This window comes from Plectropomus leopardus, chromosome 8 (assembly GCF_026936395.1).
Source record: "Plectropomus leopardus strain MGB_pleo_1.0 chromosome 8, ASM2693639v1, whole genome shotgun sequence".
Classification (NCBI taxonomy): domain Eukaryota; kingdom Metazoa; phylum Chordata; class Actinopteri; order Perciformes; family Serranidae; genus Plectropomus; species Plectropomus leopardus.
Window position 1 is genome coordinate 3,145,111 of NC_142183.1, and position 11,994 is coordinate 3,157,104.

The 11,994-nt window shown below is 37.0% G+C and overlaps 1 protein-coding gene across 1 annotated transcript; it reads left to right on the plus strand.

Annotated features, from left to right (window-relative positions):
- The first annotated feature begins 4,163 nt into the window (after nt 1-4,163).
- On the plus strand, nt 4,164-11,970 carry smu1a (SMU1 DNA replication regulator and spliceosomal factor a). The gene is made up of 12 exons (XM_042493711.2): nt 4,164-4,296; nt 5,509-5,719; nt 6,132-6,284; nt 6,781-6,891; nt 6,989-7,117; nt 7,273-7,392; nt 7,513-7,629; nt 8,331-8,458; nt 8,574-8,700; nt 8,780-8,947; nt 9,955-10,107; nt 10,593-11,970. Exons 1-12 carry the CDS (start codon nt 4,271-4,273, stop codon nt 10,689-10,691), a joined length of 1,542 nt encoding a protein of 513 aa, XP_042349645.1. The 5' UTR covers nt 4,164-4,270; the 3' UTR covers nt 10,692-11,970.
- The last annotated feature ends 24 nt before the right edge of the window (nt 11,971-11,994 follow it).

Below are 11,994 nucleotides of genomic sequence, written 5' to 3' on the forward strand. Positions count from 1 at the left end.
AAACACAGAGAGGAGGAGAGAGGAGGAGAGAGGAGGAGAGAGAGGAGGAGACACACACACAGGTAGAGAGACACTGGGAGAGACCGAGGAGAGAGAGAGACAGAGGGAGAGAGTGAGGGACGGGGAGAAAGTGAAAATGTGATCAAAATAAACATTCAAAAATAATAATAAATAATAATTGTCTTTATTTGGTATACGACGGAGGATTAGGGCCAAGTTAAAAAAAAAAGTGCCAGACTTCCAAAATGAAGTGATAATATTATGGGAATAAGGTTGGAATTTTATGAGAATAAAGTCGCAATATCATGAGGGAAAAAAGCTGTAATATTTTGAGAGTGCAGTTTTACGATAAAAAAAGTCGTCAAAAGTAAAAAGTCGTTATATCGACTATTTTCCCCGTAGTTTTTTGTTGTTACACTACAACTTTATTCTCCCATAATGCCACTTTTTTTTCTCGAGGTTTCAAAAATAAATAAATAAATAAATAGAGAAGCTAAATTAAAACTCTCAACGTGGCCCTAAAACTCCATCGTAATTTGGGACATAACACATTTTTCACATGTGGAAGCAAATTAAAACACAAACATTATATAAACATATTCAAACTCAGAAGTAAAAAATAGGTCTACAATAAACAATGTCACTGAAATAACTGGAAATAATTTTAAAAGCACATAAATGTGACCTAAAATGAAGAAAATTAAAACACAATTAATGTAGACTCACTTTTTCGTAAAAAAAAAAAAAAAAAAAAAGTGTTTTATTTTGTTTGAATATTTTTGCGGATGATGTCAGGTAATTTTTTTATCAAATTGCTTTTGTTTTTATTTGCGCGTGAACTGTTAATTTAAATACGGGTTCTGCTCCAACAATCATGCTTCCTGTCTCTGGGCTCTAATCGTGTAACAAGCCCCGCCTCTTAGTTACCGTTGCTATGGTCGCCAGTCGTTCCGTTCTAGAACGTAAATTTAACGATTTGAATCCTGAATTTCACGTGTCTCTGCGCTAAAATAAATCGCGAGAGCATAACGTGCGACTGTTTCCGGTCCTGAATGTAAACTGTAACTCCATAAAATAATTTAACGACAAACACAAACTCTTGTCCTCGGAAGTGATGCGCGCGCGCCTACAGATGTTGACGCTAGTTAGCCGGTTATGCTAACATTAGCCAAACACGAAGTTTTGGTTTTGTACCTTTAAAAACACGCAAACACGATGTATAGTAGGCTATATATTGTACGCCCTAAAAAGAATAATGCAAAAAAATGTGTTTTAATTTCCCACAGTCATGTTTTACGTGTTTTTAATGTGTGAGTGACTCACCTCTTCCTTGTTGTTTATGGTTGAATTTTTTTTGGCAAAATAGAGGCATCTGTTCAGGTGACTGATTTAGGGCTCCTGGGTCGAACCATATCACAAACCGGGGGGTTATAGAGGTGGAAGTGATTTTTGCAGGTAAAATTATTTCTCTAGGTTTATTTATTTTGTATGAAATCATTGTCAGTGTAAATAATATTGTTACAACCTTATGTATTTTGGTGTTGATTTTACATGAAATTTTTTTTTTTTTTATGGTCTCTGTCCCAACCGTGTGGTATCTTCCAGCTAATTATCAGCAGAGGGAGGAATAAAAGGAAGGTGGTTGATTTTAAAGTTTGTTAGTGTGTCTTTTGTTGTTCAGTGACACTACAGGTGTGTTTCATTTTAACTGTTACATCTCCTGTCTCTTTGCTGCTAACTGTTAAACTGTAAGAAGACAAGTCAAAATATAATTTATGTAAAATAATGTATATATAATACAACATCTGATAAAAAAAAAAAATCAAAAGTGAGAGACAAACTAGCAAACCTTTATAAGTCAGGTTTGTGGCATCAATGTTTTTGAGACTATTATAGTTTTAACTTTCAGTTCTTGTCATATTTTTGACAATAAAATGTGTAACATGTAAATTAATGTAACAATTTCATCTTTTTTACTCTATTTATGTACAAATACTAGACTGTATGGCGTTAAACGAGGTGGTGGTATTTCTGTTTGCAGTCTTTATTTTAAGCAAAGCTAACAGTGTCCTGACTTCAGCTCAGAACTGAACACACAGGAATGAGATTGATATTTGATTTCTGATTGATATCTAATATCTCACCCCCAGAATAAAAAAGCAAATATCTTAAAATGTTGAACTATTCCTTTAAACAATAAACAGAATAATTAGGCTAATTTTCACCTCAAAATTAAGCTAGTATTTAAAATAAAATAATATAAAATAATATAATATAAAATAAAATAAAGTAAAATGATATAAATGTGAGAAAATGTTGGTAAAAAAAAGTCAAAAGTTTCTGACTGAATCTGAATTTCCTGAAAATGAACACACTTTGTAGCAGATACTGAAATCTCATTTATCTGATGAATTATTTCCCATTTGATTCTGCTGGTTTCATTCCTTCTGAATCTTTTTTTATTACTGTATTTAATTGGTTTAATTTAATCTTTAATGTTGTTCATTCACTTCCTGCACTTTGATCAGGAGGCTATTAGTTGTTTTATAAACTTAAATTAAGAAAACTTCAAGACTTTCTTTCAACTTTATTTATTAATTTGAATTTAATTAATAAATAAAGGTTTTCCACATTTCAAAATTAAAATGGTTTAAAGTAGAGCTATTCTGTGATTTCTGTACTGCAGCCTCCTTTCTGTCTCTCTTTATTTATGACATTTTTTTATGTTTCATGTCATAATTGTGTTTGTTTTAGCTGATTAGGTTAAAAGTCAGGGTTTCATTTATTTTTGTAAATGTCACAGATGAATCAGGCTGTTGACTGCAGCCTGCAGCGCCACCTGATGGTCAGGATGTATCTGTGTGTCATATGATGGTGCAGCACACATTTAATTCAGAGTGAAATTACAGCATTTAAGCTGAGTAAACAGCACTCTGATTGGCGGGTTGACAGGTTCAAAATTTTGGGGCCCTGTCATCCAGTCAGCGGATGAGTTTGTTTTCAAACTCATCCGCTTTTTTCTTCGCCATCCGCTGTTTTCTTCGCCAAAGTTTTGTGAACAAAGAGGCAACATGCAAAGAGGTCATCTCATGGTGATCCCCTCAAATTAGAAGTAAAACAGGACCGTCATAAAGCAACTAAGTCATTTGAGAGAGTTATTTTAGACGAAAATAACTGCAAAAGCTTTCACTTCCCCACACTGACATCCTGTGGTCATGTACAGCAGGTACAACCCCATCTACACACACACACACACACACACACACACATATCTAAACTACGCACAAAAAGTAAGGACATTTGTGTTTGGTAGATTATTTCTTTGTTGGAATAATGCTTCTTGGCAATAAATCATATACTGTTGGAAAGCCTTTTTATTCCCCTTTTAATGGTGCCACATTTGTAAGGAACATGTATTTGTGGATTGAGCAGCAGAGCTGAGTATGTGGGTTGCGCCCATGAAAATTTGTCAAATCTCTGCCAGTGCCAAATAGCTGTTCTTGCTGTTGCTATTGACTCTTGTTTTGAGCTTCTGGTACCCCCAGGTGCTGACAGTCAGGTGCCTGATTGTCAGCACCTGTGAGCATGTGCCCTGCTACAGTGGTCAGTTGGTGTCTGATCCAAAAATCGTGCCAGAAAGACCAACACAACCACATTGGCTGATTGCGACAAATGCTGGTTAAGAAATTGGATGCCATCCCACAGCAGTGTTTGACCAGGCTGGTGACCAGCATGAGGAGGAGGTGCCAGGCTGCTCACACGCTACTGAGGCTCCTGTTTGTTAGATTAATACATTGTTAAACTGCCAATATGTCTTGTTTCTTCAAAGTTCAATCATCCAATCCACCAAACAACACCAAACAAGAGAGAAAAAATCTACCAAACACAAATTTCCATACTCAATGTGCTATGTGTATATATATACATATATATATATATATATATATATATATATATATATATATATATATATATATATATATATATATATATATATATATATATATATATATATATATATGCATGGTTTTTGTCTGTTTGCCGTGTTCTTTCTCTTTTTTCTTTCCTTATTGAATTTCTAAATATGCTTCAATCATGTATCCTATGGATATCTGAAAAACAAATTAAAAGCACAACTGTACCACCTCTATACAATGCCTTTTATTTTGAAGGTCCCTGACTCCTCCCAGCACTTCCGTGTTTGCCTCTGCGTGTCGCGCTTCTGCTGCAGACTCGAGTGTTTTGTCGCGACTGTTTTAGATAAATAATCATGTCTCTGGAGGTGGAATCCGCAGAGTGAGTAGACCGTCTTATTAGCCATGAAGCGGGTTAATTTCTATAACAAATTTTCCGCTAATAAATCCGTATTTTATTATATTTTTCTGTCAGTGAGGCCTGCTCATCCTTTAGTGCAAACCGTTAGCACCCCGAGCTAATGCTAACAAGCTAACTCACAGTCACCTCCATGGAAGTTGATCGCTCTTTTTTATATTATTATTTTTAGCTCGGTAATATAGTATGAAATCACCTTTACATTGTATTTCCATTACTTCTCTGTTGTGTAAACAGAAGAATAAAACAGGAGAATCAGAGTGACTTAGCTAGCCTGTGCTAACGTTTTAGCTAACGTTACCCTGCCAGTTGTCACAGTTTCTGATCTGGAAAGTTTATTATTCAAACTTTAGCAGCAAAAATTAACCCTTAGATATTTGTATTATTGTTTATAAATCTGTAAACAGCTAAAGTTGACTCCTTATTCAGCTCATGCACTCGATGTACGTTTTATTTTTACATTTCTAAAGCTCACATACATGTTTTGGACTTAGATAAAGTATAAAACACATAATTTTATATATTTATTTACTGAGTTAAGCTATATATAATACAATTTACTCATTGAAATACTTTTTTATTACTAATTTATTTTACAGTTTTCTACGTTTTACATCAGACCAACAGTAACAAAAGAAAACACAATTTCCAATCATAATAAAGTATTTTTTAATTCAGAATAGCTTCAGCTGAGATATTTTGTATATATTCTTATTGCTATACCTGCATACAGTATGTGTATCTCTGTTGTTCACTGTAGCAATCTACAGATATTTAAATTTTTAACTTGCATACTAATTTTATACGTTGCGCTGTAGCATAAGGCACATTTTTATATTATACACATTATTCAGCACATTATCCATATTAGAGTTTAAATATACACATTCGAGTGCTAATTGTGCATTAATTTATTTCTTTACATCTATATTTTTACATACTTTACATACTCAGTATATTATGCATACTTTTATTATTGAATATTTACATACTGGTGCTAATTGTTTACTAGTACTGCATTTCTGTTTTTAAATATTTTTGCATACTTTTGCTGGTACTTATTTCATCTTGCTATAATTCTCTATGCTGGCATCAGACTGATGAAACACAATTTCCCCTGTGGGATCACAATAAAATATATCTAATTCTGTTTGGCGTCATTTGTGTTTTCCACAGCGTGATCCGTCTGATTATGCAGTACCTAAAAGAAAATAATCTGCAGCGGACTCTGGCCACGCTGCAGGAGGAGACCACCGTGTCCCTGAACACCGTGGACAGTATAGAGAGCTTTGTGGCAGACATAAACAGTGGCCACTGGGACACTGTCCTGCAAGCCATCCAGTCCCTCAAGCTGCCAGATAAGACCCTGATAGACCTTTATGAACAGGTGAGGTTTGCGTAAGGGCAAGGCACATACTGTGCATCCTCAAGAGGTATTATTGTCCTCCTTTATTTTCTCTTGTCCACCGTTTTGTCCACTTCATAAACTTAATCAACCAGTATTTGCTTGTTTGACATCTCTGATTTGCTAGTCTTTAAATCAGTTTTATTATCTATGCATCATTTTTATTTGTTCACAGAAATCCTTAAACTCTTGAACTCAATTCCTGTTGGTTTCTACTTAAAGAAGTAGTTTGTTTAATCTGTTGTTCTTACTAAAATCTTTTTGAATCCTGATGTTTCAGTCACTGAGACCTTGCTGGTGTCGTTATGTTAACAGATTTCTTTGTGAAAAAGAACTGGTTGATTGTGTCTGAAGTGTCCTCTAAGACTGAGCGTCTGTGTTGCTTCCTGATCAGGTGGTGTTAGAGCTGATCGAGTTGAGAGAGTTGGGTGCGGCCCGTTCCCTCCTCAGGCAGACCGACCCCATGATCATGCTGAAACAGACCCAGCCGGAGAGATACATCCACCTGGAGAACCTGCTGGCTCGCTCGTACTTTGATCCCAGAGAGGTGAGTCCAAAGCAGATGTGACACAAAATGTGGTGTTTGTAAGTTCTCATTAATCCATCCAGACATTTTAGGAGGAGTTGATCTGGCCGGTCATTTTTGCTTTTGGTTATAAAATACCAAAGAGCCTTCAGCTCATTGATTGTCGGACACAATCACAGAGCATAACTCAACTATTATTACTATTATTTAATGAGCAGTTTTTAGTTGTCCTGTTTTGTTTCTTGGTTTTATGATAATGAGCCAATTTTGAATTTTGAACATTTCATAAAGTCTCCATTTACTGTAAATAGTGAACACTTTTTTTCTAAGACTGGGCAATATAAAGATCTTAAATCATGTCAATGCTAAGAATGCTTAAAACAGTATAGAGAAATATAAATACATCATATCTGCCTTCAAAATCTCTATAGGTTTCATTTTAAATGCTATATATAGAGAAAATCTGAAAGATAACAGTGTTGTCGAGTTTCTCATGTGTGTGTTTGTTGTCGTCCAGGCGTACCCAGACGGCAGCAGTAAAGAGAAGCGCCGTGCGGCCATCGCCCAGGCCCTGGCGGGAGAGGTCAGCGTGGTGCCGCCCTCTCGTCTCATGGCTCTGCTGGGACAGGTCCGTTATATTTCCCACACATACATTAAATAAGGTTTTGCTACCATACAAATGAAGTGCTGCTGTTTACGATTTTGTCTACGTTCTCCTCCCTCAGTCTCTGAAGTGGCAGCAGCATCAGGGTCTCCTGCCGCCTGGTATGACTATCGATTTGTTCAGAGGTAAAGCTGCCGTTAAAGATGTGGAGGAGGAGCGCTTCCCCACCCAGCTCACCAGACACATAAAGGTACAAAGTATAGACGGTCGAGAGCAACATTAATGGGCTGCTTCACTGTGCCGAAATGATTTTTTCAGCCTAAAATATTGTCATCTAAACTTCACACTTCCAGGATTGATGGTTAATTTCGTGTTCTGATGTGATTTGTTTTCTTCCCGCCACAGTTTGGACAGAAATCTCACGTGGAGTGTTCCCGATTCTCCCCTGATGGTCAGTACCTGGTCACTGGCTCCGTGGACGGCTTCATCGAGGTCTGGAACTTCACCACCGGCAAAATCAGAAAGGTGCAGAATACAGACACATACAGCTGATTTACTGTGTGGCTAAATATAATGCAGCGTTTTTTGAATCATTTTAAAATAATATTTTCTGACGAGAAATTACTGTGTGCTTTGTGTCAACAGGATCTGAAGTACCAGGCTCAGGATAACTTCATGATGATGGACGATGCAGTGTTGTGTATGGGCTTCAGCAGGGACACGGAGATGTTGGCCACCGGAGCTCAGGACGGAAAAATCAAGGTAGACGAGAAATGTCAAAAATAATAATTTTCTGAACAGGCTAATCTTGACTTTGAAACCTTAAAAATCTCAGATTTGAATGGTACAACAAAGGACTTCCTGCAGAAAATGTACGTGAAGGCTGACAGCTGAAATTGCTAAGCATTACTCATATTACAGGAATCTGAAAGTACAAATGCACTGTACTGCCAAAAAACTCGAACTGAATTGTAAAACTGTCAAAGGTGGAGGTGTAGAAAAAGAAATGCTTTGCACTTTAAAAAGAACAAAAAAGTAAAAACATAAAAGTATTTAAAGAGCATAACAATTTGACCTTTGAATGATTTCTGCAGCTGAATGTAAGCAGAATTGGTATTCTTATTAAAAAATGTAAGTAAGAAGTAAAGTAGATATTACAATCTGGGGTCTTTTATTTTGGTGCTTCACCTAAAGAAGTGAATTCAAAATGATAACTATGAAACCTGCTCATTTCCAACGTGTTACTTCTGTTTTTTGTTGATAAAAATATTATTTATTTAACCACTGAAGTAAAACGTTTGTGAAATTAAAACGGTAATGCACAGAGTCCTAGTTACTTAACTGAATCTTATTTCCAGTAAGCATAATCTTCTGTTTTTGTGTGTTTTAAAAAATCCTTGAGAAAGTTGCTTGTGGATGCAGTGTGGTGTTGCAAAAACAAACTAAACTGTGTGTGTGCGCAGGTGTGGAAGATCCAGAGCGGTCAGTGTCTGAGGAGGTTCGAGCGAGCCCACAGTAAAGGAGTAACATGCATCAGTTTCTGTAAAGACAGCAGCCAGCTCCTCAGTGCCTCCTTCGACCAGACAATCAGGTAAAACCCAGATTCACCCTTTATTCTTCAGTCATTAGTGCAGCTGTGATCTTTACGTAACATCTCGCTTTAGTACAATATGTGAGCATGGTTTAACTTTTTTTTCTTGATAAAGAATCCACGGATTAAAGTCCGGTAAAACTCTCAAAGAGTTCCGCGGTCACTCCTCCTTCGTGAACGAGGCCACCTTCACCCCCGACGGTCACCACATCATCAGCGCGTCCTCGGACGGTACAGTGAAGGTGAGAGGAGCAGCGCAGTAAACGTCTCAGTGTGCTGTGTGTCTGTAGCCGTGTGTCTGACCCGCGTCTCATCCCGCAGATGTGGAACATGAAGACCACCGAGTGCACCAACACCTTCAAGCCTCTGGGCACGTCGGCCGGCACCGACATCACCGTCAACAACGTCATCCAGCTGCCCAAGAACCCGGAGCACTTTGTGGTGTGTAACCGCTCCAACACGGTGGTCATCATGAACATGCAGGGACAGGTGAGTTCACGTCAGTTCAGCAGGAGACCAGAGCTCAGTGCTGCTCTGAAAGTGCTTTTAGGGACGACAACACAAAATTTCAAGTGCAAAAAATGCAACATTGAAACAAATAATACAGAGCATTAAAACATGTATTGTATTATTTCTTGGTGTCATTTTGGGCTTTTGACTTCCTATGACTATTTTTCACCCGATGACATCATTTTTACCATATTTGGCATATGGGGGAAAATACATGCTATTTCCACCGACATATCCCAGGTTGTGACAATATAAAAAAAAATCCACTTTGCGTGTAGTGTATTTAAAATATTTATTTTTAATGTGTTTTTTCATCTAAAAACATAGTGGCATCATGACAAAAACCTGGCGTTTAATGGGCTAAAATTCTAAAAATAAATGAATATTTGATATCTATTATTAACTACATTTAACTACTATTAACAACTAATTGAAAGTGAAAAATATCATAATGTATAATGTTTATAGTGTGCAGAGTGGTATGATTGTGAGTATTTGACTCTGCACAAATATATATATATAATAATGTAAAAAAAATCAATGTTGCCGCTAATCATTGACATATTCCCGGCTGTGATCATTAAAAAAAATCTCTTTAGCATGTTGTATATTTAAAATAATTCTTTTTTTTTTTTTCATTTAAAGACATGGAGGCACCATGACAAAAATCTGGCATTTAAAGGGTTAAAATTCGGAAACTTAATGAATATTCGAATATTTAGACATAATATTTCAAAGTGAAAGGAGTGTGTGTAATATTAAAGCTGGATCTAAAGGGTTAAATTGCACATTACACTTTAGAAAGTGTGTGTATTTAGGTTTTTTTGTTGTTTGCTTATGAAATTTAACCTGTGTGCTCTGTGTGTGTGTGTGTGTGTGTGTGTGTGTGTGCGCGCGCGCTGTGTGCTGTATGTGCTGTGTGTGCTGTGTGTGCTGTGTGTGTGTGTGTTTGCGTTTGAATGCACGTGTGAACTCTCGATGTGCAGATCGTGAGGAGTTTCAGCTCCGGTAAGAGGGAAGGCGGTGACTTCGTGTGCTGCACTCTGTCGCCGCGTGGCGAGTGGATTTACTGCGTGGGAGAAGACTTTGTGCTCTACTGCTTCAGCACCGTCACCGGCAAGCTGGAGAGAACGCTGACGGTACGTCACGGCTCAGAAAAAAATGGAAAATTAAGAAATAAAAAAAACAAAAAAGGAAATTAACTAAAAAGTGCTAAAAATTATTACAATAATTCTGTAAATTGAAAAACATGGACCCAAAAAATGGCAAGTTTAAAAGTACAAAAAAATACCTGAAAATTAGTAACAAAGACAAAAAAAACCAAAAACAAAGTGGAAAATAAGGAAAACAAACAAGGAAATGACCTAAAAAAAAAAAGTATGATTATAATTGTGTAAAATAATTAAAAATATGTAATTATATCAATTTTAAATATGGTTTAGTTTTAGAAATTTTTCGATTGCTTTAAAAAACAGAAACATCACAAACTGCTCATTTCTTCCAAATTGTGGAACACTTTTTACCAAGTTGCTCATTTCCTTTCACCCTTTGGAAAGAAATCAAACCGATTTGCTCGGGGCTCAAAGATTAAAACGATATATTCCCGCTCCTCTTCCTCCTCCAGGTCCACGAGAAGGATGTGATCGGCATCGCCCACCACCCCCACCAGAACCTCATCTGCACCTACAGCGAGGACGGCCTGCTGAAGCTCTGGAAGCCCTGATGGGTTTGACCCAAAACGGAGACTGGACGCTCTCACGCGGCCGCCGCTCTCCTCGCTCTGCGCTCCGCTCTGCAAAGTCTCCGTCAGATCTCCGTGAACGCCGCACGCGTGTCGATTTCAGTGGCACCAGAGAGTTTACATGTTCAGCTGCGTGTTCAGTTTGAACATGTGATACAGCTGAATATCATCAAATGGCAGTTTGGGATTTTGGAGTGGGGGTGCACGGAAGAGCCTTATTTACTTGACCCTGTCTTCAGTTTGTCAACACGGAAATTGTTAAAAAAATGTTACAAAGTGAAATAATTTGCTTTACTTTGATGAATTTGTGAGGGTAGGCGTCCTGTTGTTTCATTTGTAGGTATAATTTTGGGAAGCAGCTCTTCAAATGTGAACTTGTTCATCACACACATGAAGAAAAGTGCTTCTAAATTTGTTCAGATTTTTATTTTTTACTTGTAATTTCAGTGTCAGGACAAATAAATAAGGTTCTGCCATTTAACGTTTGAAGTTAGCGGACATCCTGTGATTTTCAGAGAGAGGAGGGCAGCCGTCAGATGTAGATACTAGACTCTTTTTGTGTTTTTTAATTCCACTTTTTTGTAAATATATTTTTTATTTGCTTTTTGTTTTTTTCCAAGAAGGCCTGGTTAAATAGTTGTTTGTGTCTTTTTTCATAATTCTTCTTTAATTCCAGCTACAATTGAATGGCATTATTTCAAATTGTTTTTTATATATTTTGTACTCTGAAATTATTTCGTTTTTTCAACGTTGAGAATGAAATACCATTTTTGGACAAAATCAGAATTTGAAATGAGAATAATTGAGGTTCAGTAACTTGATGTACAAATGTCCATTAATACATCTCGTTCATGCCATTAAAGCTATTTAACCAGAACAGTGAAGAGAAGTGACGTATGGTGTTGGAGAACTCAAAATATGGCAAAAAATTTGTTTGGCTGACTTAAGAAAATGAAAACAGTTTTTAAAATGTCATAAGAAACGAGACCAGCAGATGTCACTGTACAGCCACGACTAAATATCCCGTACGGGGATTTAAAACTTTAAAAAATAATCTGAAAAAGTAAATTTCCGGCCCTTCAGGGTGCCTCTGTGTGATAGGAAGAGGAGGAGATGAAGAGTTGACTGAGTTTGATCCCTGAATAAACTCTGGTGGGACGGTTGTTGGTACAGCAGCTCTGTGGAGACGAGTCAGTCAGAAACACTCCTGACAGGATTTTGGCTAAGCCTTCAAAATAAAAGCATGGATTTGTCACCTTTACCAAGTATGTGTGAGAGTTTGAAA